At 65.0% G+C, this 27,761-nt stretch overlaps 2 protein-coding genes across 4 annotated transcripts; both read left to right on the forward strand.

Annotated features, from left to right (window-relative positions):
• Window positions 1–6,075: 6,075 nt before the first annotated feature.
• Window positions 6,076–11,106, forward strand: SEPTIN5 (septin 5). 2 transcript variants are annotated; one of them, XM_058281823.2, is made up of 11 exons: window positions 6,076–6,575; window positions 7,211–7,307; window positions 7,398–7,484; window positions 7,733–7,856; window positions 7,941–8,075; window positions 8,386–8,503; window positions 8,620–8,721; window positions 9,372–9,468; window positions 9,558–9,693; window positions 9,894–9,996; window positions 10,107–11,106. In XM_058281823.2, the coding sequence occupies exons 1-11, from the start codon at window positions 6,495–6,497 to the stop codon at window positions 10,161–10,163; spliced, it is 1,137 nt and encodes a 378-aa protein (XP_058137806.1). In that variant the 5' UTR covers window positions 6,076–6,494; the 3' UTR covers window positions 10,164–11,106. The 2 variants fall into 2 exon arrangements, with proteins under 2 accessions (XP_058137806.1, XP_058137808.1); XM_058281825.2 differs by lacking the exon at window positions 6,076–6,575 and adding an exon at window positions 6,843–7,134.
• A 95-nt stretch (window positions 11,107–11,201) lies between these two features.
• GP1BB (glycoprotein Ib platelet subunit beta) lies at window positions 11,202–12,339 on the forward strand. 2 transcript variants are annotated; one of them, XM_004480948.3, is made up of 2 exons: window positions 11,310–11,389; window positions 11,558–12,339. In XM_004480948.3, the coding sequence occupies exons 1-2, from the start codon at window positions 11,380–11,382 to the stop codon at window positions 12,154–12,156; spliced, it is 609 nt and encodes a 202-aa protein (XP_004481005.2). In that variant the 5' UTR covers window positions 11,310–11,379; the 3' UTR covers window positions 12,157–12,339. The 2 variants fall into 2 exon arrangements, with proteins under 2 accessions (XP_058137809.1, XP_004481005.2); XM_058281826.2 differs by having other exon boundaries at window positions 11,202–12,339.
• Window positions 12,340–27,761: the final 15,422 nt, after the last annotated feature.

Here is a 27,761-nt window from a genome sequence, read left to right on the forward strand (position 1 = left end):
ACGGGAAGTGTGGGCGGCGCCATTCCTGGGCAGGCTGCTCTTTCTTTTCACACTGGGCGGCTCTCCTCACGGGCGCACTCCTTGCGCGTGGGGCTCCCCCACGCGGGGGACACCCTTGCGTGGCACAGCACTCCTTGCGTGCATCAGCACTGCGCATGGGCCAGCTCCACACGGGTCAAGGAGGCCCGGGGTTTGAACCGCGGACCTCCCATATGGTAGACGGACGCCCTAACCACTGGGCCAAAGTCCGTTTCCCCCAAGGCCACTCTTGACCTTGTCCTTCCAGAGAGTGGCTCCCAGTCCTATTTGCCTCAATGCCACAAAGAGCTTTCCCCCTGAAACGCGGTCTCTAAGCCCGCCGCATTTCTGGAAGTCATCTTTTGGAATACACTTACCTCAAGACAAACAACAGCTCTGACACGATGTCTCCAACTCTTGTTCTCCTGGCTTCAGAATGCCCGGTGACTCTGGCACCTGCGCCTCTCAGCCTTCGTCCTGCCCTCCAGGCAGAGTTCAAATCCCCTGATTCCACGGCTAGCTGGAGCTACCCCTCCTCTCCCCGCCCCTGCCAGGGCTGCACTGTCTTGGGGCCTTTATCAGGGGTGTATCTGACTCCTTGACGATGCCTACACCTTGGTCATCACAAGCATAGCCTAGCATGGACCAGGATGTGTTAAGTGTCCAAGTGTCATCTCTCAACTGCCCAAAACGAACCATCTTGCAGTGCTCTGGGCCTTCTGAGATGTGAGTTCCACTGAGCCCTTTGGGGGCTGACAAGCGGAATGCTCAGAGGCCCTGCCTGGCACCAGCACTGCCTCCCTTTAGGTGCCCTTTCAAATTCCAGAAAAGCTCAGAAACCAAGAGGGCTTCAAAACCCAGGGGCCAAGCCAGACCTGAAGTGACATGGAGCTATAGCTGTCCTGCCATGACGAAACTTCTACGTTTCACCACCAGTTATGAGTTGCAACTGCAGGTCACCCCAAAGAGTCACATAATAAATGATAGATGCCAAACATTCTGAATTTCCGAATGCCTCTGGCCCCAAACGTTTCAGAGGGAGTGGGACAGCGGAGAGGCTGCTGGACCAGGCGGAATTCCCCGGCACTAGAGGGAAACGGGGTTCAGCCACAGAATTTGGCAGAGAAAAGGACTGTGGAAAGAAAGTGCCATTTTTCCACTCACTGAGCAAACAACTCTGGCTCGGTGCTGGTGGTTCAGGGACGGTGGGTCCCAGCGCCATGCTCAGCAGAGGGATCCAGGGGTGCGCTGGGGCTGGAGAGCAGAGGCGGGTTTCCTGGCTGGGGAGGGGTGACTACCTGGACCGGAGCCACCAGCATCTCCCTCTGAGGGGAGGTGGCAACCATAGGCATGATAGTTACTTTCTGCAGGACCAAATGTCCCAGACCGGCCACCTGGAGGCCCAGGAGACCCCAGAGAGTAACAGTGGCAGAAAGGAGGGCAAGTACCAGAAGTCACCACCAACACCCCAGAAACCCCTTTAAGATCCGGGAGCCTCAGCTTCCCCATTTGTAAACTGGGCCACCTTCCCAGCATCCCTTGCTGTCTCCTCCAGTCTGGGAAACTGGCAGGTCCTCCCTGCCACCCTTTTCCACCGGTGGCGGCAAGAGCCACTGTGCTCCATGGAGGCGGACTGCCTCCGAGTCAGAGGGTGCAGGGGTGGGGCTAGCAGGGGGCAGACTGGCAGGGCCGGCTTCAGGTCCCGCCAGATCAGGTACCGGCTGGGCCAGTCCTGTCTCAGCCATCAGCTCCGTGTAACCAATAATCCCATTTTACAGCCCACGGAAAGACAGTCCAAGACAATTCATTGCCCAGGAGATGGTGGCACCCAATAGGCAGCAGGAGGGGATGTGGGAAGGGGGCTCAGGCCCCCTGGGGTGACCATGGCCTCTCCTGCGCCCTGGTCGGTGGCCCCCTGGGGGTGAGGGAGGATGCAGGGGTGGACGTGAGAGCCACGCGGCCTAGGGAGTCCACAGTTCACACGGGCCATGGGAGCCCCAGGAGAGAACTGAGGTCCCAGCCGCTGGCCTGCAGCCGGGGGGAGGGGAGGTGGGCGGTGGCGGGGAAAGGGGGCGGGCAGTGGCACAGCCTGCGGGAGAGGAGGGCAGGGCGTCGCCCCGAAACGGCCGCGCGGAGGGACCCGTGGGGGCGCCTCGGTCCCCGCCCGGTCCCCGCCCGGTCCCCGCCCCCGCCGGCCGCGCCGGGTCGCGCGTGGGCGCGGCGGGCGCCGATTGGCTGGCGGGCGGCCTCGGGCGGGGCGGCGGCGGCGGTGGCGGCGCGGAGGGGCCGGTCACCCCCGCAGCCCGGCCTCGGCCTCCGCCGCTCGTCGCCGCGCCCCCGCCCGCCCGCACGTCCCCCGCAGCCGGCTGGCACCATGAGCACGGGCCTGCGCTACAAGAGCAAGCTGGCGACCCCAGGTGAGCCCGGCGCCCGCCGCCGCCCGCGCGCGCGCGCCTTTGTCCCCGTCGCCCGCCTCTCACCGTGTCTCTCCGTCTCTCCCCCCTCGCCCGCCGGCCCCGGACCCCGACCCGAACCCCGACCCCGCAGAGGACAAGCAGGTACGTGCGCGCCGCCGCTCAGCCTGGCGCGCGAGACCCGGCCAGGCTGTCACCCATTGTGGCACCAACGCCGCCGTCGCCTGGTCGCGACCCCGCCCCCGGCGCCCGTCATCCCGCCCTGTCGCGATGACCAGCTTATTGCCCCCCGGGGGGGCCTGCACCGGGGGATGAGGGACTTGATAATGTCTACTAGGGTGCCTGGTCTCCTGACCCTGAGCAGGGGCCTGGGCGCCCCTCCCCCAGAATGGGGGGATGGGTCAAGAACCCTACCAGCCCTGGTCACCCGTCTAGCAGGAGCATGGCCTTGCTGACCTGGCCCGCCACCTGGGCCCTGGGGGTTCCAATCCTGGGAGGGAGGGGGTTGTCCCTGCAGGCCATCCAGGTCTCGGGAGAGGCTCAGGGCCCACCAGCCAGCAAACAGACCCTCCCACCCCCACCCCAGGGGAGCCTCTGGCCCCCCTGGTCCCCTCCCCTGCATCTTTATGCTCCCCTCCCACAAATTCAAGGGTATTAATGCACGGCCTGACCTCCTCCCCAGCCTTGGGCCTCCAGGGCTGGTCTGAGTCATTCTTGAGCCCAGTGGGTACAAATAGGCACTGCTCTCCCCCTTCAAAGGGGGCTGGTCTGGTCCCTGCCCTCCAGGAACGCAGGACCCGACAGGAGGCCGTCCTGAGCCCCCCCCCCCCACTGTGAAAACCCAGCCAGGGTCGGGGGTCCACAAAGCTGCGAGACCCCCCAGAGTGAGGCGGGGGTGGGGAATCAGCTAGGGTTGGCCCTGATGGTGGTCTCTTTCTAGCTTGAGCCCGGCCAGGTTTCAGGGACAAAAGAGGGACCCTACTCTGGCACCCAGGATGGCCTGGGCAGCCCTCATCGGGGTTGGGGGTTCACGCACCAAGTGGATACTGGGTAGGACCCGAGACCCCTGGGCCAGGGCGGGGCAGATGGGGCAGGAGCCGTGCAGCAGGTGGGGCAGATGGGAGCAGCGGCTGGCTGCCAGGGACATGCCCCGCCCTGGGGTGGGTGAAGCTTGGGGTGGGGGTTGGCAGCTTGCCAACCAGGGACTCCCCGGGGAACCCGGGGTGGCAGGGAAACTCCCATCACGGTGGGTCAGACAATGCCTGAGATGCAGGGACATGCGCTGCCAGGCTATTGTTTGAGAGAGGGGACAGAGTCAAGGCTCGGGCAGCTGTCCTACACCACCCAGATTCTCTTGGCTGTCGCTGCAGGAACAGGGACCTCTCCCCGCCCCAGGCAAGAGCCCCGTCAGGCCTGTGTCTGCCCCTCCCTCGCGGTCAGCTACAAGCCAGTCTTGCCCTGTCCCCTGCCCCCAGAGAGGAGCCCCAGAAGCAGGCCAGGGAGCAGGGGAATGGCATCGAGTGTTTGGGGTGGCCCCCGTGGTGGGGAACGTGCTGCTGTCACTGCACCTCAGCCTGTCCATGCTTCCTTTTTACATTCTGCGAAATGGGAGTAGGGGAGGATAGAGGCAGGAGATGATCTCCCTGGCCCCCCCGCCTCAGGTAGAGGTGGGAGCGACTTCTGTTCCTTCCTGTGCCATGTCAGGTAGAAGTGCGGGCTCTGTGGGCCTTCTGTCCCTTCCCCCATCTCTGGGAGTGGCGGGGACTGTCCAGCCTCTGTGACCCGTAGCTCAGGTAGAGGTGGGGGCTCCACTGCTCCTGCTACTGCAGCCAGGACTACCTGGGGTGCTTCTGAGAATGGCAATACTTCCAGAGCCTCAGAGAATCGAGGGGGTGGGAGGAGATGGGCGTGGCTATGCCACATAGATTTTGATAGCCCTGAGGAGTATTTGTTGGGGCCTGAGAAAGGGGGTTCCAGGGTCCCTTCCTTGGGTGTCCCCCAAGGAATCCAGAGGCCCTCCACCTGACAGGGTAGGCAGATGGAAGGCTGGTCCGATGCTCTTGTCCTCCAGCCCCTGGGCCCAGGCCCAGAGGCCCAGCCTTCCCAAGAGGCCATGACTACCCAAGGGGAAAACTGAGGCAGTCCGAGGCCAGTGAGCTCCCTGTTAGACTCCAGGGTGTGTGCGGATGCCAAGGCTCCATCCAAGCCAGAGGTCCAGGGCTGTAGGTCTTCTTGGAAATGCCCGATGGTGCAATACCAGCCTACCTGGGCAGGTGCTGGGCCGAGAGGCCCCCTCTAAGGTAGACCTATGGGTGGAGCTGGGTGGGACTCAGCCCAGAAGCTTCCTGCAGATTAGGGTGGCAGAGGGCTAGGGCCAGGAGGGAGGCTTCTTTGGAGCAAGGTCTAGGGGCCGACTGGGCTGGGAGAGCTGGGGATGCTGCAGCTGCCACTCTGCCCTCCACACCCTCCCAATCAAAGGCTCTCCTGTTCCCAGCTGTGGGCCCGCCCCTTCTCCCCAGGTGCCAGCAGCAGCAGAAGGCACGACTACAGGGGGACCTGGAAGAGGGGCAGAGGCTCCTAAGCTCTTGGGGAGCCAGTCTGCATGGGGGACAGCTGAGGAGAACCCCAAGAGGGCAGGTCATATCATAACCCCCAGCTCCTTTCCAAGACCCCCTTTCCTGCCTGACTGGTGCTGGGTTTTTCAGATTGGGGTGGGGGTGGAGTTAGAAGGAAGGGTTGGGGGTCCACAAAGGGCGGCTCACCTGGGATTCATGAGAGATCCCTGTCTGTCCCTGGCCACATGGAGGTGAGGGCCATGATGGCTAGAACCCTCCAGGCCCAGAGCACCCCAGCCTCAGTTTCCCCATCTGGAGGGATGCCCCCACCGGGTCCTGTGGGTCAGAGCAGGTGGTGCCCGCCAGGGCCCGGTGGGTGGGTGGGGGGGATGGTGGGCACCTCTCTCCCCTGCCTCTGCCCGATTCTGGCCCCTGGTGGGGGCATCTAAGGGCACCGGAGGTTGCCCATTGGTAGCAGGCAGGATTGGCGACGTTCCCTGGCATCTGTGTTCCCAGAAGTTGGGGAGGGGGGAAATGTGGGAGCGTCTCGCTGATGAGGCTCCGGGGAGGTCCTGATCGGACCTCGCCGGGGTGGTGGACTTTGCCCTGGTTCTGCCTGCCAGCATGTGTCACTGGCACATGGCCGGGAAGCATCCTCACACACACCCACCCCCACGCAGTGGGGGAGACCAGCCCCAAGCCTGGAGCGGGGGGACAGTTCGTAGAGCAGCATGTTCGTGCATAGGCGGGGGCAACGCGACCCTGCCCGGAGCCCTCCGGGCCGAGTGTGCAGCGAGAGAAACGGTGACCGCGGCTCGTTCCCGCGCAGAGGGCGATGCGTGGGTCCCGGGAGGTCCTCCCGCGCCCTCTGGCGGGCGGAAGCCGCATGTCTGGGGGCGGACACGCGGCAGCCACAAACTACCTCCCCCTGCCCGTCCCCCACCAGGACCGCTTGCGGGCCCAGACCTCCCTCACCCCCACCCACCGGGTGTCCAGACACCAGGACTGAATACGCTGGCCGTGTCCCCGCTGCGTGCGCCCCGCCCCGCGCCTTGCTCGGCCCTGCCTCCCGCTGCAGTTCCCGGGTGGCTCCGCCTGCGGCCCAATTTCCAGGCGACTGTTTCCTGGCGACGGCAGCGGGGCGGGGACCGGCCTGCCCCTCACGCCCCCCACCCCCTCCACGACGCCCGCCAAGCCCCGCCTCTGGCCCGGGTGCGGGAGCGGGAGCAGGAGCGAAAGCTGGGAGGGTCCGAGGCCGGGGGCGCCGGGCTCGCTCCCGCAGGGCCGCAGAGGCAGGGCTTGGCGCGAACGGCCTCCGGGGTTGGCGGCACCCCGGGCAGGCGACGGCCCTTACCCGGGGCTGAGTTCCCGCGTCTGTAAAAAGGGGGGAGGGGGGCGGGAACGGGGTTCCGAGCAGAGCTGTGCGCTGCTCCCCGGCCACCGCCCAGCCCGCCACTGCCCGGCCCGGAGTCCGGACACAGCCGGCAGGGCCGAGGGGGTCGCCGCGATGGACTCGCTGGCCGCGCCCCAGGACCGCCTGGTGGAGCAGCTGCTGTCGCCGCGGACCCAGGCCCAGAGGCGGCTCAAGGTGTGCGTGTGTGTGCGGGAGGGCGTCGGGATGGGGGTCAGTCTGTGCGCGCCCCACCCCCGCCCGGTGCCCGGGAGGCCGCAGACTCTCTGGGGCGCGACGTGGAGGGCCGCAGGCCGCTGGGAGTGGGTGACTGGCCGCGCAGGCGGGGGAGGCTCGGAGCCCTGCGCCGTCGTCTATAAATAGCCCCTGCGCCGCCGCTGTCGCCCCCGCGGCTGGATCTGGGCCAGTCGGGGCCTCCCACCCCCTGGTACTCCCAGGAGGGGTGAGTATTGAGGCCTGGGGCTGCTCCGCAGTGTGGAAGGCCTGGGGTGTATCGGAGGGGTCCCCATCCTGGTGCCTGCCGCTGACCACCCACTTCCTGTCCACTGAAGGGAGGACGCTGCCGCAGGGGGCCTGACATCCACAGAGTGTCTGGGGTCCCTGCAAGCCCCTCACCAAGTTGGGTGCCTCTGCCACCCCCTCCCCTGCCTTCCCACCTCCAGACCTTTGCCCATTTCTGCCTTTGAAACACCCTTCCCTGGAGTGTGTGCCCAGCTGCCTCCTCGGCCTGAGCCAGGTAGGGGACAGGCCCCGGGGGGCTGCCCCAAGGAGCTCCTGAGAGCCCTGACCTGCCCGCCCCTCCCCGCCCCCAGGATATCGACAAGCAGTACGTGGGCTTCGCCACCCTCCCCAACCAGGTGCATCGCAAGTCGGTGAAAAAGGGCTTCGACTTCACGCTCATGGTGGCCGGTGAGTGGGCTGGGTCCCATGGGAGACGCGGTTGAGGGGGTTGGGCTCACCCAACCTCATCCTCTTCCTCCACTGTCCACCTGTGTGCAGGGGAGTCTGGCCTGGGGAAGTCCACGTTGGTCCACAGTCTTTTCCTGACCGACTTGTACAAGGACCGGAAGCTGCTGAGTGCCGAGGGTGAGCGGCCCTGCCACAGATGCACCCTGCCCGTCCTCCTCGGCCCAGCCCTGCCCCTTTTCCCCACATGTTGGGGTCCCCTGGCCTCCCTTGTCTGTCGCCTGCTCAGGGTCTGGGAGGACCAGGCAGTGTGGCCGGGGCCAAGAATTCGGAAGGATGTCGACCAGGGTCCCTGCTGCCTGGGGTATGGGGGGGCAGGGGTCAGAAAGGCCCCCTCCTAAACCACCCCCCCACCCCACCCCCCTCAGAGCGCATCAGCCAAACAGTAGAGATCCTGAAGCACACGGTGGACATCGAGGAGAAGGGGGTCAAGCTGAAGCTCACCATCGTGGACACTCCGGGTTTCGGGGATGCCGTCAACAACTCTGAGTGGTGAGGGAGGCCTGGCTGCGGGGTGTGGGGCCCTCCCATCTCCTCCACCCCCTAACTCTGGCCTCCTCTCCCCTCTCCCCGCAGCTGGAAGCCCATTACCGACTACGTGGACCAGCAGTTTGAGCAGTATTTCCGGGACGAGAGCGGTCTCAACAGAAAGAACATCCAGGACAATCGCGTGCACTGCTGCCTGTACTTCATCTCTCCCTTCGGGCACGGGTGTGTGGCACTCGGGGTCCAGGCTCAGGGGTCCTCCCCCTACCCCCACTGACGTGGGTTCCCACAGCTGGGCCTGCCACTGCCCATCCCCAACTCCTGTCCACCATCCTTCACCACGCCCACTGCCCCTTGCCACGCCTACCAGCCCCTCGCCATGTCCACCAGCCCTCACTGCACTCATCATGCCCTTCTCGTGCCTCAACATATCCATGGCCTCTTCAGCCCACCCACCACCCCTCACTGCACCCACTGCCTCCTCCTCATGCCCCACCCCTCCCCGTGCCCATGGGCACCCCTGGCTGCTCCGCAGGCTGCGGCCGGTGGACGTGGGCTTCATGAAGGCTCTGCACGAGAAGGTGAACATTGTGCCACTCATTGCCAAGGCCGATTGCCTCGTCCCCAGTGAGATCCGGAAGCTGAAGGAGCGGGTGAGCCTGCCATAGCGGAGAGGTCTGGCCCAGGACCTGGGGGTTGAGAGCACCCTAGCCCCTGGCCCAGGGGGACCTGGCCATCCCCATCTGACAGCCCTGGCCTTCCCCTGCAGATCCGGGAGGAGATTGACAAGTTCGGGATCCGAGTGTACCAGTTCCCCGAGTGTGACTCAGATGAGGACGAGGACTTCAAGCAGCAGGACCGGGAACTGAAGGTGGGCATGCGGCCTGGGCTGGGAGGTGGGGTGAGATGGCAGAGGGCAGGGCTCTGACCTGGCCAGGACAGTGGTCATTTGCCCAGAGAGAGAATGGGTTCTCTCTACCTAAAGCTAGAGAGCGAGGGGGCCCCGGTCCCTACCTGGCCTTTGGTGGGCAATTTGGGCCCCACCTGGGTACTGAGTGGGTCACAGAGCACCCGCCGGGAGGTCGTCAGTGAAATGCTAATAGGTTCTTTCTCCTCCCCCACCCTGGGCTACCAGCCAGGGCCCAGCACAGTGGCCACAGAGCTGTGACATGCCCTTGCTCCCAGAATTCAGAACCCCAGAGAGTGGTGGCTTTGGGCACCCCATGCATCCAGGGTGGGGACAGGTGGGGCCCTTAGGACCAGCCAAACCAGCAGGGGCCTCGGTAGTAGGAGGTAGGGTCCCTGCTCTGGGGAGAGAAAGGGGTCTTAGCTTTTGATGGCTTTTGATGGGGGGTAGGTAGAGGGTCCTGCCTGGGCACCGCCGGGCATAAGCCCGAGGGGTGTCAGCAGGGGCCAAAGAGGGCGGACGCCGGGATCTCTTTGGGGGGAGGTCATTACTGGCCATGGTGGGGGCGTGCCCCCGTTCTGGTGGGCGTGGCCCCCACACCTCCCCCTCCCCAGGAGAGCGCGCCCTTTGCCGTCATTGGCAGCAACACCGTGGTGGAAGCCAAGGGCCAGAGGGTCCGGGGTCGACTGTACCCCTGGGGGATCGTGGAGGGTGAGTCGGGTCCCGGGGCCGCGGGACGTGGGTGGGCAGGCTCCGCCCCCCCCACCGGCGCCCCTCCCATCGTCGGCTCCCGCCCACAGTGGAGAACCAGGCGCACTGCGACTTCGTGAAGCTGCGCAATATGCTCATCCGCACGCACATGCACGACCTCAAGGACGTCACGTGTGACGTGCACTACGAGAACTACCGAGCGCACTGCATCCAGCAGATGACCAGGTGCGCCGGCCCCGCCCCGCCCCCCAAGGCGAGGCCGCGCCCTTCCTGGCCGCGGCCGCCTAGCTCCCTAACGCGCCCCAGGTCCTCGCCGCCGCAACCCGCCCCCCAGCATCGGCCCCCAAGCGCCTTGTGTCCCTCGAGCCAGGGGCCAGCCCACCCCGTGAGGACCCCCGGCAGCGCTGCCCTTCCTTCTCCCGCAGCAAACTGACGCAGGACAGCCGAATGGAGAGCCCCATCCCCATCCTGCCGCTGCCCACCCCGGACGCCGAGACGGAGAAACTCATCCGGATGAAGGACGAAGAGGTAAGTGAGGGAGAGGAAGGGGGGAAGGTGGGAGAGAAAGGGGATGGGGTGAGAGAGGCCCCTCCCATCGCATATCTCACCCCGTGCTCCTTTGCTCCTCCCGCTCTCAGCTGAGGCGCATGCAGGAGATGCTGCAGAAAATGAAGCAGCAAATGCAGGACCAGTGACCCCGCCCAGCGCCACGTGGCCACGGAGAGACTGCCTGCTCCGGCCCGCCCCTCCCCACACCTCCCGGACCCCAGACGGGCATGAACCCGACTTTGGATTTATTTGCCCAGGTCTGGGGCTGGCCTGGACCTGATCCCAATCCCAGAGTTACCTGGACCTGGGACTGCTCCGGGACCCACCCGACCCAGAGATGCGGGCTGCAGGCCCCCCGCCGATCGTAATTTATTCTCAGCATCGAATCCTCTCACCCCCATCATGTGCATCTTTTTCTGAGGGGCCTGGACCACAGCCCCCCACCCATCCCCACCTGGCCTCCTCTGGCCTTGGGAGCAGGATCTAAGTGGGGCGTGACTTCTGACATCCCACCCCCAAAGGGACAGAGCACCCAAACTCCAGGCCCTGCTCAAGGCAGAAGGGGAACGGAGGTGGGGTGTGCGGGGCTGGACTCCAGGCCTACTTCCTACCCCAGTGCCGCAGAGCGGACTTGGGAGGCTCTTGTGTGCCCATTCTGGGTGACCCCAGCCTATGCTGAGACACTCCCCCAACCCTTTGTGCCCGTGAGCACCGGGTCTTTCCTCCCCTTGCTGGAAAGCCCAATGGGAAGGGCGGGCAGCTAAAGCAGTCCGGACCCTCCGACCTCAGGCAGCGGGAAGGCTGCGGGCCAGGCGCAAGCTGGGGCCGGGAGGTCTGTCTCCTCCCCCACTGCCAGTAGCCCGGCTGGTGGGGAGGACCTCGGGCGGGGGCAGCCAGGCCCTGCACCCCCCAAGGTCCCTTCTCCCCCAAAGCACTGAGGGTACCTGTTGTCGAGCCGGGGTCACGAGCCCTTGGCCTCCCTGGCCCTTCCACCCGCATGCCCCTGTTCCTCCAGCCCCTGCTCCGTTTTGTTCGGTTGTGAATGCCACATCCTGTCCTGGTGATAGGAGAACACGGTTGGTGAACGTCGCCGTGGTGTCCGAGTGCTCCTTGCGCCCCGGGAGCGGGTGGGGGCGGAAGTGCGGTGCGGCCGGGGCCTGTCGATAGCCTCTATCTGTGCGGCCGAGCCGCTTGTCCTCAGCCCCCCGGGTTATTTCTGGCCGCGATGTGGTCGCGGCGCGCGCCGGGGCGGGGCGGTCCGGTCGCCCAGTTCTTGGCCCGAGCGTCGCGGGGCGGTCCGGTCGCCCAGTTCTTGGCCCGAGCGTCGCGCCTCACAGCCAGTCGGGCCGCCGTCCTCTCGCCATGGGCTCGGGTGAGTCTGAGGTCCGGCGAAGCCACCAGCCAGGCCCCGGACGCTTCCCGGGCTACACCGGGTCGCGACGCGCTTGGTCGTTTGGCCCCAGGGGACTTGTAACCAGGGCGCGGGGCTGTCGGGGCGTTCGGGGACCGGGTTCGGCTCACCCGGGCGCTTCCCTTCCAGGGCTGCGCGGGGCGCTGAGCCTGCTGCTCCTGCTGCTGGCGCCGCCGAGCCGCCCGGTCGCGGGCTGTCCGGCTCCGTGCAACTGCGCCGGGACGCTAGTGGACTGCGGGCGTCGCGGGCTGACGCAGGACTCGCTGCCCGCCGCTTTCCCCCCGGATACCACCGATCTGGTGCTGACCGGCAACAACCTGACGGCGCTGCCGCCGGGACTGCTGGACGCGCTCCCCGCGCTGCGCACCGCGCACCTGGGTGCCAACCCCTGGCGCTGCGACTGCCGCCTGGTGCCGCTGCGCGCCTGGCTGGCGGGTCGCCCCGAGCGCAGGTTCTACCGCGACCTGCGCTGCGCCGCGCCCCCGGAGCTGCGCGGCCGCCTGCTGTCCTACCTGACCGAGGACGAGCTGCGCGCCGCCTGTCGGCCGGGTGCGCTCTGTAGGGGGGCGTTTCTGGCGCAGCTCGCGCTGCTCGGCCTCGGGCTGCTGCACGCGCTGCTGCTGGCGCTGCTGCTGCACCGCCTGCGGGGCCTGCGCGCGCGCGCTCGGCGCGAGTCGCCGTGGAGAGTCCCGCTCGCGGCCGAGCCTGCCGCAGAAGGCGAGTCCTGAGGACCCGGCCCCGAGGAGCCCTCGTCCTCCGACAACCAGGCCTCTCCCTCCCCACATCCCGGTTCGATGTGGGCCAAACACTGCGGAACGCCGCGGCTCCAGCCAGGAGAGCTCACGCACCTCCACGCGGGTAGCTCCCCCACCCCACCTCCATCCGAAATAAACTCTCCTCCTCCACGTGGATCTGCGCCACGCCTTATCTGCTGACCCAACAGGGGAAAGGCTGTGCGGTTGGGGTGGGGGCATAGTCAAACACACACTCATCCGAACGGAAATGGGAAACAAATATGAAGGCAGTGGCTTAACTCTCCATTGCAGTCCCTCCCAGGGGCTCTAAACGGAAGGGTAGACACGCTAGGCAGTGAAGGCGCAGTGGGAAGGAGAGGGCAACAGGGAGAGGTGCCCGGGACACAGAGATAACAGCACATGGGGGGCCACTAGGACGCAGTGGGTACAGGGTGCATGGGACAGGATGAGGATGCTAGGAGTGGGGGTTCTCACGGGAGCTGCGAGGACGCTGAAGCCAGTGTGGGTAGCCCGGGCTTTGGTCAGTGAACACGCACCAGCTGGGATCTTGGGGGCTGGTGAAGCTCGGGGGCCCTTTGTGGACAGCGCGATGGTCCTGTGGGGGTCTCTGGGGAGAAGCAAGGCCCTGGAGGGCAAGGCGGGTGCCGTGGTGAGGGATCCAAGGGTGGGGCCGTGGATGCCCTCCCCCAGGTGTGTGTGCAGCCTCCCAGCGATGGCAGGACCCCTGGAGTCCTGGTGCCAGAAGGGAGCCAGGCCTCCCCCCACCTTTGCACAACTCCCCCCCCACCCCCCGCCCAGGCCTTCCTGTCTCCTCCCTCCCATCCAGCTTCCCCATCCCATGACTGCTGCCTCCCCCCAGCCTCCAGCCGCTGTCCCTTTCACCAGCCTCTCAGCCCTCTCCTGCCCTGTGCCCCACACCAGGGAGCCCCATTCCCCAGACTCCCAAGTGGACCGTGCCTCCCCCTAGACTCTGTCCAGATACTTCCTCCTCCCTGGGATACATATCCCTCCTCCTGTCCCCTTCGATCCTCTACCATTCTGCCGCCTCCTCTGGGAAGTCCTCCTTGACTGCCTGGACCAGGAGGGGGCCCCTCCTGGGCCCTCCCACCGCCATCTCCCACAGCTCAAGCCCAGGAGGAGCTGAGGGGAGTGGTCCATGGTAACCCCAGCCCACTGCTCCCACCTAGGGGTATGGGGGCCTTGAAGGCAGGGGTTGCAGGGTGGCGGGGGCTTCTCCGGTGGGGAAGCACCTGGAACCAGTGTGGTCAGATGTGAGGAACAACATCTGGGGCAGCTGACCCCCTCAATCCCTGGTTTGTCTGGTTCATTTCTGGGTGCCCACCCAGGGCTATGGCAGGGCACAGACGAAGGGTTGGAGCTAGCAAGGGGGTGCTTAAGACAGGGAGGCCCCCGATCAGCCCTAGAGCAGGCCCCTGGCTGGCTGTTCTCTGACGAGGACCCTCAGGCCCTGGCCTGCTGCCTGGCCCAGGAAGGCCCCTGGCCCCCTCTGACTGCCACTGACCGGGTCGGGGAGGCTGCCGGTGACATGGCCTTTGTCTTGCCCTTTGTGGGACAAGACAGATGGCCCTCCGGTTGGGCTGATGCTATCTCGGGGCTGCCGGTCAGACGTGAGGCAGGAGCCACCCCCTCCTTTGTGGGCAGGTGCACGGCATCCGGCCTATTGTGGGTTGTGCCCAAATGTCCGACTGTCCATCTGGCCTTATCGCCACCTCCACGGGGGGAGGGGGCCAGCACCCTTAGAGGGAGGTCCTGGGGGGGGGGTCAGAGGGCAGAGTCGTTGTCACAGACGAGGTACACAGTCCAGAAGGTAGGGCACAGAGGGTGCTCCCACTCTCCCCACACACACTTTCCAGAGGTGACATCCCAGCCCCAGAGAGGGCTCGAGCCACAGTGGGAGCAGAGATGGGACAGGCCCCTGCCATCCTCTCTCTTGCTCTTGCAGAGGACTTCAGGAGGTAAATTTTAGCCCAGAAGAAAGTGACCCAGGGGTCCTAGTGGACACTAAGCTAAAAGAAGGAGGCTCCTTTGGGCCATGGGAAGAGCCCAGCAGGAGATAAGGGGAGTGGTCTGTGGGAACCCCAGACCCACTACTCCTGGCTGGAGGCATGTAGGCCTTGAAAGCAGGAGCCACAGAGGCAGTGGGGGCTTTTCTGATGGAGAAACACCTGGAACCAATGTGGTCACATGTGAGGAAGAAAGCAGATGGGGCAGCTGAACCCCTGATTCCTACAGGATCGCCCACTCCCCACACATTCACACAGGTTCTCTATGAGTCAGATCAGCTCCTGTCCAGGGTGGCCCAGCCTGACCCCTGACCCTGAGCTGACCCTCCTTGAATGACTATGGGACCTGGGCCTCCGAGGCACGTGGGGAAGTGGACGGTCCCAGCTCAGTGCCCCTGAATGGCTCTGAGGGGGTGGGAGGAAGGTGCATACCCCTCCCTCTGCAGATCCGGGCGCCAACCATGCCTCCTTCCCCACTGACAGACAAGCCAGTTCCCTCTATGGCCCAGACTCCTCATTCTACTTGGGGCAGGTCAGGGGTCCACTCCCAAGGCCCTGGCCAATACAGGCCGTCGCCTGCAACCCAGCCTCCCTGGGCTCCCAGGACCCCAAGCCTTAGGCCGAGGCCCTGCCAAGCCCTGGCCCTGATGTATGCTCCACCACCGGGTGAGTCCTCTGTGCCTTTGCATGTACCCATCCCTCTGCCGGGCACCTTTCCAGGTGGTGACTCTTTCCTGGCGATTCAGTCCTCCTCTAGCATGTCCTCCCCAGGGAGCTTTCCAGCCCTGGACTGGCCACACCTAGGACCACCCAATCTCTAGCCACATCCCAAACCAGCAGGCAACTGGGGTACAAGTGACAACCGCCCACCCCCCAAGGTTTGGAGAGAGCAAACCAGGGCCAGACAGCAGCCCCAGGGCAGACGTCCACGACCCCCTGAGGGAGCCTCCGGGCCCCTGTGTGTAAAACGGGTGGGTACTGCCTGGGGCTGCAAAACACAACCGGGGGAGGGGCGGTTTCCGCCGGCACCCGGCGTCCCCCGCCAGCTTTCCTTCTGGCGCAGCGACCCCGGGAAGGCACCAGAGGGCGCTCGCGGTCTGCAGAAAATGCCTGCCACCCGGCGAGGGGCAGCCGAGGTGGGCGCTGGAGGTCCTCGGAGAAACGGAGGCCGGGAGCGGGGTGGGGGCTTGCCGTGGGGGCGTGCAGGGGAGTGGCGGGCGGCCGCTGACAGACAGAGGAAGGGGGTCAGCGCGTCCCCCTACCCTCCCTACACTTACCTCCCAACTCTGCGCGCTGACAGCCCATCACACGGGGAGATAAGGGGTCCCTTCCACCGCCGGCTGGGGGGAGGGGGGTGCAGCCCAGGTGCGCCTTCCTCCCTCCTGCCGCCTGTTTGCTCCATAAGCACTTATTGAGCCCTGCTGTGTGCACCGCAGCGACACTGGGGCAGAGACCGGGACAACGAGGGGCAAGGCCTGGGGCTGCTAACTCCAGCCCCGGGGAAGCCGGTCAAGGGAGCCCCGAGCAGATGGGGGGTGGCAGCTTCTCCTCAGGCCCAGAGAAGATTCAGGAAAAGAGGCGCCCCCTCCTTGGCTGCGGGGAGGGGCCGGCCTCAGAGCCCAGCTGACTCCGCATGGACTCAGCCCTCGGAAGGTCTGGGGCCCACAGTTCTGGCCGTGTAAGGGTGAGGGGGGCGCGCCCTGCCGCCCAGACGATGGAACAACATTTGGGGGTGGGTGGTGCGACCCCCCCGGGGGCCTATAGCTCAGCTCACTGTCTGGGCCCACCCCCAGCGTTTCCGATGGAAGACAGGCAGCGGGTGATAAATCACTGGCTCCTGCCCCCACCTAGGGGGGCCAAGGGGGGGGAAGGGGGGCCACTGCGTGGGACGGAGACAGCCTGGGACCGTCAGAGCCAGGGGGCAGGCCTAACATAGGGAAACGTGGAGACCCAGGCCGGCCCGACCTGGTAGGGTCCCTTCCCTCAGGCCCACTGGCCTCCCGCCCCCAGGGTCCCCTCCACCAGACCCATCTGGAAACCAGCTGAGAGCCACCCACCCCCCACGGCCGACCCCCAACAAGGAGGAGGCCGAGGGAGGGGGCACGGCCTTTGCTGCCTGTAACTCCCGTGGCCCCCTGGAGAGCCATAAATCAGCGGGGGGCTCTTGGAAAGCAGCCCCCCACCCACATACACCAAGGGACATCCTGGGGGGGGTCACTGGACCTGGGGTATGCTCGACCTTGGCTGTGTCCCTCCCTCTTTTAACGGCCCTGGAGGATGCCCTGCCCCCACCACCACTTTTTTCCCAGCACAGACTTGCCCAGAGCCATACACCCAGTGCTGTCTACACTGGCTGCACACTCTGCACCCTCATCTTCTCCCAACACAGACAGGAAATGTCTGCAGGGAATGACGTCCTGTCATTATGGACAGGGGGCCAGCCCGTCCCTGGCTGAACAGGAACTAGGGGTTGGCAGATCCCCCCTCTACCAAGGCAGCCCTCCTGGGGGTCAGCTCTGCCCCAGGGGAGATACCGACCGTCCCTCCACTTCTCCAGGTGCCAGCTGGACAAAGGGTGCTCAGGTGAGCCCCCCTCCCAGATGTGAGCAGCCTCCCGGATTGGGGGGGGGTGTCAGTGCCTGGTGGGCAGGCTTGAGGAAGCTCAAAGGAGGACCCCCAGGCACTTCGGAGCATGCTCAAGCCCAGCCCAGCTGGTCTCAGCTGTCACCTCCCTGAGGTCTGTCCTGCCGATACCTGCTCCCAGCTCATGGGGCAGGGAGAGAATAAATGCACCTAGCCCCTGATTAAATTGCAGATGCCTCATCTCCTCAAGTGTCACAGGGCAAGGGACTTCCTTGTCCCCAATATCTTCCGAGCAGGTGGGATTCTGTGCCTGGGAAAGGCCCTGAGGGTCCCATTGACCCCCCACTCAGCAGAGATCTCCCATCCGTCCAGCTCTCCTGCTAGGACTGCCCCTCTCAGTTCCCCAACCCCCATCCCTGGGGAAGACTATCCAGCTGTGTTCAAGGGTGTCAGATAGATGGAGGGGCTCGAGGGGCTCCCAGCCTGACATACATGTGACAAGTATGGAGCTGCAGGGAGGGAGGAGGGGTAGGAAACAGATGGCCCTCGAGTGACAGGTGCCAGCCTCACCTGCCCTCCCAACCCACTCTGGCTTTGGCTTTGGCTCTCTCCGTCTCTGTCCCAGTCCACAGGACCTGAGCCAGCTCCTGAGGTCGCTGCCCCCAGATGGGGTAAAGAACCCATAGAGGGAAGCAGATTTGGCTCAACGGATAGAGCATCCGCCTACCACATGGGAGGTCCAGGGTTCAAACCCCAGGCCTCCTGACCTGCGTGGTGAGCTGGCCCATGCGCAGTGCTGATACGCGCAAGGAGTGCTGTGCCATGCAGGGGTGTCCCTGCAGAGGGAGCCCCACACTCAAGGAGTGTACCTCATTAGGAAAACCACCCCACATGAAAAAGCACAGCCTGCCCAGAAGTGTCACCGCATACACGGAGAGCTGACGCAGCAAGATGATGCAACAAGAATAGACACAGATTCCCAGTGCTGCTGATGAGAGTACAAGCAGACACAGAAGAACACACAGCAAATGGACACAGAGAACGGACAACGTGGTGGGGGGGAAATAGTGAAATAAAATAAAATAAATCTTTGGAAAAAAAAAAGAACCCATAAAGGTCGGATGGGCTGAAGGGGGCCCTTCCTGGACCCCTTGCACATAGGGGAGCAGACCCCAGGGGAGGCAGAGGGGTCCCCAAGGCAGCTGCTTCTCCCGCCCAGGTTGTGTGACAGGCGGGGTGTCCCCACCCCTGGGAGGTAGCCTGGAGCCTGGGCTGGGGAGCCCCGAGAGGAGATGTTTGCTCCCGGGAAGTGCCAGGGTTGGGGTGGGAGATAGCCGTGCCCTCCTCCTCCTCCCCAGCCTGGGGAGGGGTTTTGAGGAGGTGTCTGTGGACAGCCCCAAGGCCGGGCTCTGCCCCGGCGTCCGGCGTCCGTTTCGAAATGGATTTTGATGTGTTCTGCAGTTGGGGCTCTTGCTTTGTTTGCTCCGCTTTGTTTATGTACAGATGCTCTTGAAAAATTCCAGTCAGTCTTCGCGGATGCCGGGGAGGAGGCTTCTGTCTGGGCAGGGCCGGGGAGGGGCGGGGGGCCCGGGGACAGCGCCTGCCCCAACACGCCCGCCCTGTGCCCGCGTGTCCACTGAAGTCTGTGGCTCCTTGCTGCAGTGAGCTGGGGGCCGGGCCTGGGAAAGTGCCGTGAGTGCGGCCAGCCCGAGGCCAGGGAGTTTCCAGGCGGCCAGGGAGAGCAGGAGACACCCACTTTCTTGATGGGAAGAGGGGGCGCGACCTGTTCAGGGGGGGCCCACAGTCCCTCCTGGATACTGAATATCTACTCTGGGGGCCCTGATCTGGTGAGGGGTCCCCAGTTGGAGTCCCTAAATTAGGCATCCCTGATGTGGACGTCCAGGATATGGAGGTCTCTGATGGGGGAGTCCCTGGTTGGATCCCTGGAATGGGGGTCCCTGGTGGGGGTTCCCTGGTATGGAGCGGTCTCTGGTATGCAGTCCCCAGCGTGGGGCTCCCTGATGTGTGGGTCTCTCCTCTCTTTGCTGCTCTGTGCTCCCCGGTCTGGGGATCAATGATCAGAATTCGCTTTGCTCCCAGCCTCCCCTTCTTTGGGGCGCCAGGGGCTCTGCCAGCCCAGGGCACGTGGAGAAAGGAAACGGTGGTCTCTGGGTCCCTCCTTCGCTCCCAACTGGGATTCGCCAGCACAGGAGCCCTCCCAGAGGGCAGATGCTTCCAGCCTCTGGTGTCCAGGCGGGCAGAAGTGGCTGCAGCGTGCGGGAGGCATTTAAAAGCCAAAGTTGACCCTCCACGGTCTCCTGAGTCCTCGCTGGGTTTCGGGGAGGCTCTTGAGTCCGTTGGATCCTCCTGGAGTCCTTTGGAAATCCTCCCCAGGTCCAAGAGTCCTCTCAGGATCCTCCTGGTGTCCTGAGAATCTTCTCTGAATCGTCCCTGAATCTTGCCCGAGTCCTCAAATCCTCCTCTAGTCCTCCCCCAGTCCTCTCAGTGCTCTCTCACTCCTCCCCAAATCCTCCTCCACTCCTCCCTGAGTCCTTCCCAGGTCCTCCGTGCCTCTCCGAGTCCTCCCCCAATTCTCTGAGTCCTCCTCCATTCCTGTCCCCAATCCCCCCCAGATCCTCCTCAAATCCTCCCTGCAGTCTCGGGCTCGTGTCCCCCAACAGGGAGCTCCATTGGTGCCCGCGGAGCTGCGAGCCTGGAGGCGCCCGAGGGTCCTTGAGAGTGAGGCTGGCAGCGGCCCGGCTGCGGGGGGACCCCCAAGGGCTGAGACCTCCTCAGTGCTGGAGTCGGGGGCGTCCAGTTGACCTGCTGGGGCGGTAACCGCCCTGCCTCCCTGGGCGGCCCAGACGATACTGGTAAAGCCTTGACCGTGGTGGGTCCCACAAAGGCCCGGGGCACCCCACTCCTGCCCTGAGGGCCTGGGCCAAACCTCCTGGGTCCTCCTGGGCGTGGCCCCCTGCGGTGGCCCCAGGTCTCCTCTGTGAGCCGTCAAAGGACAGGCAGAGTCCCTCCCTCCCTCCGTACACACACGCGACACCCACACGGCTCCCGTTCCCCAGCCCAGCTCCTCCCGACGTGTGGGAAACGCTTCTCCTCCTGGGTGACTTTCCCACAAGGCTGGCCACGGCTGCCGTGGTGGCAAAGCCTGCAGGCGTGCCCCGCGTGCCCGAGCCTTCTGCGTCCTCTTCTGAGCGTGCAAGCGTGTGCCTGTGTAACCACCCCCTCGCCGGGCGTGTGAGGCTGTGGCGCCCGCACGCCTCTCTGCGCGGGTCCGGGCCCTGGCGGCCACGTGAGCGCGGCCGTGGCCCGCGGCCGTGGCCCCTGCGCGCTCCACCCCTGCTGGCCCCTCCGCGCCGTGCTGCCCCGCCCACCCGCGCTGTGTACACAGAGGCTTGTTTTCTCTGCCTCGCGGGCCAGGGGTGTGCTCGTAAATCGTGCAGCCGATGACACATTTATCCCTCGGGCGGCTGGCGGTGTGAATTTATGGCTGCCCTTCCTCCCGTCTGAGGCGGGACAGGGCCTGGACACCACCAAGGCAGGCAGGGACATCCCGGCCGCTCGGCCGGGCCGCGGGGGGCGCGGGCGGAGGCTGCCGGGGAGTGCTCTGGAGCCTGGCCCCGCTCCGGAGCCTGCTGTCTCGGGGTGCGGGTGGGAGGCTGGTGGGCCGGACTCCGAACCTGCCAGGGCAAGGGACTCAGCCTGAGGTCCGGCTGGCCTCTCTGGGCTCCCGTCTGCACCCAGGCTTCCCACTTCGGGGGGCTTTTCAGGTGCCTGGAGTGGACCGGCTAATTCCCTCAGTCGCCTGCCCACGGCCACCGTGCCTGCTGGGAACGCCGAGGCTTGGGGGGAGACCCATTGGGATGGGTGGGGGGGGCCTTAAAGGGCAGCTGGTGCTGTGCACAAAGCGGGGAGAGCGGCGGCAGTGGAGATCCAGAGCAGGGAGGGTCCCTCGGAGCATGCCCACCCCGCCTGGTAAAGATGGGGAAACTGAGGCACGGAGAGGTGTGGAGGTCCAAAGCCATGCGGGCCAGGGAGCAGGACCTTGAGGCCCATTCTTGGATGGCCGCCTTTGTCCTCCGGAGTCTGTGGGGGTGGCGGGGTCCGTTGGGGTGCAATGAGGGGGATTAGGGAACCAGTCAGGTCTCGTCAGGGCCACAGCTGGGGATGGGGGGGGCAGGGCCGGCTGGGGGCAGACTGCTTTCCCTCTGTCCGTCCTCGTGCCGGGCCTGGGGTCTCCGGGGACCCTCGGCCGGCTCTCATGCTCCCCCACCTCCGGCCCCGGCCCCGCCCGCGCCGCCCGCCTGTCAGCATGACCGATGGCCATGCCCCTCCCGGGCCTCGGCCCCCAGGTCTGGTTCCCGCTCATTAGCTGCTGACACTGTTTGCTTTCCCGCCTGGGACGCCCACCCGTCACAGGCCATTTCTCCCGGCGCCCCCACCCCGCAGGCCTGCCCGGGGGTCCATCAGGGTGCTGAGCCGGGGGCGGGGGGTGGGGGGAGGCACCGGTGCCCCGCAGGACCCGCATTCGGCTCCCCGCATGCTCATCAGGCCTGGGCGCCACCCCCCCCCACCGTGTCCCTACCCGACCTGCCCCGTCCCCAAAGGGGTTGGTGGGAGGGGAGGAGTTGGGGGGGGCCCATCACAGACGCTCCTGCTGCCCCGAAGTCCCCACCACGTGCCGAGCCAGGCTACGGCGGCCACGGGGAGAGGGGGCCACGCCTCGGTGGGAGGGCACGCAGGCGAACGGGCAGACCCCCGGGCAGGGGAGGCGGACGTCCTCAGGCCCTCTACTCTGAGCCTGCTCTATGTTAGTCTCTCTGGAGCTGTCCCCAGCATCATGCCCCCCACCCCGGGATGACCACTGAGCAACCGAGCCCACTCAGAGGGCTCCTCCCTGGCTTAGAGCCCCTCTGTCCTCCCAGGTGTCCCCCCACACACAGCCTGAGCTCCGTGGGTGCCATCGGGTGCTGGGAGGAGGAGGCCGGGGCGAGCAGCACTCTCCTAAGGGTGCTCCCCGGCCCTCCACCAGCTCTGAGCGGGGCGTGGGCAGGGGCGGGAGGACAGGCCCGGGTGGCGGGCGCCCCTCCCTCAGGCCGGGCGCTGGGCGCGCCCCCTCCCCCTCCCCCGGGGCGCCACAGCTGGGCGGCATCAGGCCCGCGGGCCGGTGGCAGCCAGTCCTTCACTTAAAAATGTGTTTGTGATTTCGGCGGCGGGCAGATAACGGTGACGAATGGCCGCCTGCCTCCCGGGGCCACAGCCCATCTGGTTCGACTTTCGGGCTGTCGGCGGGTGCCCCGGGGCGCCCCCTGCCCCCATCCCCGGGCAGTCCCCTCATTGGAACGAGATCCCGGGGCGCCTGCCCCGATGTACCCCCGAGCCTTCGCATGTGCTGGGCGTGTCCCCCCACCCCGGCCTCGGCCCTCCGGGGCCTCCCTCCTGGCTTTCAACCCCCGGGCTGGGTTGGTGGAAGGGCTGGAGGGCACAGGCCGAGCTGGGCAAGGGGCATCGTTGCAACCAGACCCCACGTGTCCCTCTGTCACATGGGGAATGCGACGGGCGCCCCACTTCCTGGGCTGGGGCCAGGCTGGTGGGGGGACAGGGTGGGGCGGGGGCCGAGGCCCGGCCCTGCCTGGGCAGCGCATGTGGTCATCGTCAGGAGGAATTTCTGACAGCGCCCGGAACCTTCCCGGCGGCCCCCCAAACCATCAATTATCCCGCGGGAGGGGCGGCTTCCGGGTCTGGTCGTCCCAGCTCGGCTGGGGGACAGTGAGGGTGAGTGAGCCCTCCACCCCCAGCACCCCCTTCTCTCCCCAAGTGGGGTGGTTATGGGGGGGTGGCTACCTCTAGAGTTGGGGTATCCTCCATCACCTTCCTCACGGCTCCAAAGCAAGCGCCTGCTCTGAGCAGGGTGTGGCCGGGGGGGTGCCCTGGGTTTGCGTGACAGGTGGGACCTGAAGTCAACCTCCCGAGCCCTCCCGTGAGTCCGAATGGGAGAAGGAAGCATTTGGAAGGCCCTGCTCTGTCTTGGGGGTCAAGGAACCAGGGGGATTCCAGACAGCAGGAACAGCCTGGTGGGGGGCTCTGAGGGAGCCCAGCTCCTGGAGTGGGGAGGCGGAGGCAGCCCTGGCTTCTGTCCCCTGAGCTGTGCCCTGGTGGCGGCTGCTGGGAGGAGGGGACAGCTATGCGGGGAGGGAAGGGGGCGGCGCCGCCTTCAGGATCCCCGGCCCCTCCCCGCCAGCGGGGAAAATCCCCCTGCCTCGGTATCACGTTGTTGAGAATTAACTTTGTTGAAATAAAAATTGGTCTTGGTATTAAGTCGGCCTCGGGGATTTTCTCCAGGATCCCAGAGGCCGCGGAGGGGTCAGCCGTCCATTCCCAGAGCTGGCCGCCAGCTCGGGTTTCAGGGCTCCGCTCCGGCTCGGGGGCGCCAACGACCTCCTAATCCTCCTTCATCCCTCGGACAGCGAGCCTGTTCCTTGGGGTTGGGGGGCGTGCCTGGATAGATGGACCCCCGCCCACCCTGGCCTCGGACCCCCCAGCTGTGAGGGGGGACAGTGTGGTCCCTTTGGCCCCCCGCTGGCTCTGCCTCCCCCCTCTGCCCCAACTCTCCCGTGTCACCTGGCAGTCCCTGTGGACACCCCTCCCACCCTGGCCCCTCGGCGGACCTGCCTCAGTTTCCCCACCTATAACATGGGGAGCTGCCCCCCCAGCCTGGGATGTGGCAGCATCCTGACGGAGGCAGCCGAAGGAGGACGTGGCCCGGCAGTGTCAGGGAAAATACAACGAACACCGCCATCACGTCCCTTCAGAGGGGGCCGCGTTCTGAGATGTGGCCCTGTTCAGAATCCTCCAGAAGGTGGGGAGATGGGTGGGGGTGAGGCCGGCCCCAGGGGTCCAGGTGACGCTCTCTCTGGGGTCTCTCCAGCGGGGAACCGGGGGGCGCACACGCTTAACTTGTGGCCTAAGCGTGGCATCGCCGGCCGCAGACAGACTGGACAGCACCGGCGGAGGGGGACACGCAGGAACGCGGCGACCTATCGGCACCGCCCGGGGAGGCCTCTGGGACGGGTTCCGGGGGAGCAAGGGGAAGGCGTCAGCACCCCATCTGAGCTCCCAAAAAGGAAGCCGGCCAGCAAGTGCTCCACGTTTGTGCACACACAGATCTGTCGGTGGCCTCGCCCACTGCCTACCTGGGTGGGGAGGTTCCGGGCTGGAGGAGACCCTCCCTGCGCTGGCTGCGGATGTCTGACCCGGGTCTATCCAATTACAGGAGAAGGCGCAGGGCGGCAGGTGGACCAGGCGGGAAGGGGTCAGCCTGAGTCCTGGCCGAGAGGGGCAGCCCAGATTTCCCAGCCGGTGGTCCCTCATACCCGCCGTGGCCATATCTCTGAGTGGCATTTTTTTTGGGGGGGGAGGGTGCAGCCTGGGAACGGGCTGGGATGGGGGCCTGGGAACAGAAGCAGTGGCCCCTGGGGGACGCTCGAGTGGGCCCAGCTGTTGTTGCCTGGCTCCAATTCCAGCTCTGCTGGTCCCCGGGGCCGTGGCCGGTGGTCTGCCTGGGAGGGGATGGGCCGTGCCTTCTTCCCCTGGGCTGTCGGCCTTGGGGCAGCAGAGGCAGGAGATTGCCACGGTCAGCTCCTGGTCGGGGAGGGCTCTCTTGGGCCTCTAAGTCATGTGTCCAGCAGGTTCCAAAACCTGCATCACCCCAAGCCCCCTCCCAAACGCGGGGACTGCCAGCTGCTTCCCTGTGACTTCCCACCCCCTCTTCCTCACAGGACCCACCATTTGACACCACAATCCTGGTGCCAGCCCTTACTCTCCAAACCCTTGTACAGGCTGCTCCTTCCGTCCAGGGAGCCTCTCCACCAGGACCTACATAAAACTCCTACTCATGCATCAAGACCCCATACAATTGTCTCTGTCTTTGGAGAGCTACTCCAGGTACTGGGCCAACACCAATCCCAATTTCCAAGGCTCCCCCTAAAGGCTCACTGAAGGGGGGGCCTTGGCGAGGCCTTTAGCCCCAGGTCTCAGTTTCCCCATCTGAACAGTCCTTGGCTGAAGGCATTAACAGGTCCTTTTGGAACAGGATTGGGCTTTGGGAGAGACCGAGGCTGCAGGGACATGTGCCCCCCTTGTGGAGTCTGAGGGGAACAGAGGAACTGGGAAGGGGCTAGTCTAGAGTGGACAAACCGTGGGGCTCCCCCAGAGTGGCCAGTGAGTCCCAGCTGGCTGCCCCCCTCAAATACATGGCTGGCCCCAGCTGAGGGGTGGGCAGAGCGGCTGGTTGGGTGGGGGCCGAAGCGGGAATCTTCTTTCTTCTGAAATCCCTCCCGCCTGCCCGCCGGCCCCCAGGGGAGCCCCATGATATGGGAACCTGATATTTTAAGACTTAAAGCAAATGTTTCTGGAGCCCGAGCTGCGCTAAGACGCCCGCTCGGACCTCGTGGGGGCAGGGCCGGCCACGAAGCAAAGGAGTCTCCCCCACTTGGAACAGTCAGAGCTGGCGGCAGGAGGGCGCTTCAGTCTGGGGGGGCCCTGGTGTCAGGCCTCCCTCCGCTGACCCCCATATCTCCGGCCTCTAGCTCCACGTGAGCCCATCTGGCTGGACCCTGAATCTTGGGTCCACCCTAACTTGGGAGCTATCACCGCCATCAGGATCCGCACATGAACGAGCTGCCTCGACCTGCCTGCAGAAACCACCTGAAGCTCAAGGTGGAGAGATGTGAGCCTTTCCTGTCCCGTGGGGGCAAGCCATCTGGCATCGACTGAGGATGTCTGCCTGGGGTGCAGGCATGAGAGCAGGGGCGTGTGGGCCAGAGCTAGCTCTGCGGAGACAGAGGAGCAATGGGATGGCATTTCTCTAATTAAGGATCAGAAAAGACTTACCTAGACAACGGTGGGAACTGAAGCTCTGCTCAGCTGGGACTCAGGAGTGTCACCTTTCTTTGGGTGTGCTGGCCCCCTGGGGACCCTGTGGGGGCTGAAGCACCATGGATGGAAGGTGCTGGGGTGTGTAGGGGGGTGGAGAGGTCTGCAGGCTAGGGAGGCTGGGGCTGCACTGGGGCAGATGGAGTTTATGGCCTGATCTCTGAGAAATGTTTCAGGGGCTGGGCCAGCCCTGGGGACCCGCTGCTAATGTGGGGGGTAGGAGGGAGAGCTGTTCTGGAGATTCTTCTAGGGTGGACCATGCCAATGACCCCCGCCGGCAGGGTCCCCAGCCCTCAGAGCACCCAGTGCTGAGTCCCTGGTCTGGTCTCAGTGGACGTGGGTGGGTCGTGGCCCCCCAGCAAGCCTATCTGAGCCCAGAGACCCCTCTAGGGCCACCACCATCATTTCACAGTGGGGGAAACTGAGCCCCAGAGAGGGGCGGCCCCTGCCAAGGTCATGTGGAAAGCCTATAGCTGGCCTGGAGGGCAGAATGCTTCTCTGCAGACTGCCCAGCCCCTGAGGTCTTCTTTCAGTGGCATAGGAAGCATGGAGCTTGGGCAGGGGGTGTGGGCTGAGATTCATGTTTGAACAGACCCGAGTTTGAATCCCAGCTCGGCCCTGTCCTGCCTCCACGGCCTGGGTGCTGCCCTGCCCACCTAAGCCTTAGCTGGCTCTCAGGGCCTTGGTAAGCATCACCACCTGATCTTGGTCTGGTCTTCACTGGCCCTTCTGGCCCACTGAACTCCTATGCATGCTTCAAAACCCAGTGGGGCCTGAACTGTGAGCCCTGCGATGCTGCCCCCGGCCCCAACTCCAGCCTCAGCTGCTAATCACCCTCCCTTAACTAAGCTGGGGGGTGGGGCAGAGCAGCCGGCTGGAACCCTGGGTCTCCTGTCCCCTGCGAGCTCACCAGCGCCCTCCCCTCATTGGAGAGCCCACCCTCATTGCCAAGCCTGTGGCTCCTCCTGTGAGGACAGACAGCACCTTGCTGTGCCTCAGTCACCCCACCTCTGAAATGGAGCTGGTAAATGTCGGGTAGCTCTGGAGCCCTGGGAGTGCTCAGGAGATCAGGGTGGGCTGCCTGGAGGAAAAGGAGCCGGGGTCAAGAGGCTGGGAGCGATGTCCACACCGGGCCCCAGCAGCCTGCTCTCCACCTCCAGGGGTCCTAGATGCTGTCCAGAGTCCCCTCGACCCCTTACCTGGCCCAGAAGCCAGGCCTCTGCAGTCTGCGGGCAGTCCATGGCTCATGTTCTGGCCAGGCAGGGGCCTGGGTGGCTGGGCCTGCCTGGGGACTGGAGCCTGCTCAGAGGTGGGGACCTCCCTGCAGGTCACAGCCGTCACCAGGCCACCCGCATCCCCCAACTGCCAGCATCGCCCCCACAAGAGCTCCAGAACCCCAACCTCCAATCACTCCTGCTACTCAATATTTCCTTCCGTTCTCTGGGCGTCCATGTCCCTGTGAATGGCAGATTGGGAGGAGGCAAGATGACAGCCTTTGGTTGGAGGAGAAGCGAGCCTGTTAGAAACTGGGCTTGGTCAGCGGAGTTGCAACTCCTACTCTCTGGTTCATTGGACTTACCCAAGTCAGCTAACAGGAAGGAGAAGAAGGTCAACCACCACACCAGGGAGCCAAGAGTGCCTATAACAGTAAGTAGGAGATTGCTTCCATCATCCATGTGGAATCGAAGCCCCCTCTTAAATTAGAGGTGGAGAGGACATCACCATCCCAGGGTCCACAGGACGGAAGAATAAAATATGGATTAGAGTGGACTTACTGATATCCTACTATGGAACTATTGTGACTAGTAATGGAAGAAATTGTAGCACCAATGTGGAGAAAGTGGCCATGGTAATTGCTGAGGTCAGGGAGAGGGAAGAAGAGATGTGATGTGGGGGCATTTTTGGGACTTAGAGTTGTCCTAAATGATATTGCAGGGACAGATGCTGGACATTACGTATCCTGCCATAACCCACTGAATGGACCGGGAGAGAGTGTAAACTACAATGTAAACTATAATCCAT

This window comes from Dasypus novemcinctus, chromosome 19, assembly GCF_030445035.2.
Source record: "Dasypus novemcinctus isolate mDasNov1 chromosome 19, mDasNov1.1.hap2, whole genome shotgun sequence".
Lineage (NCBI taxonomy): Eukaryota > Metazoa > Chordata > Mammalia > Cingulata > Dasypodidae > Dasypus > Dasypus novemcinctus.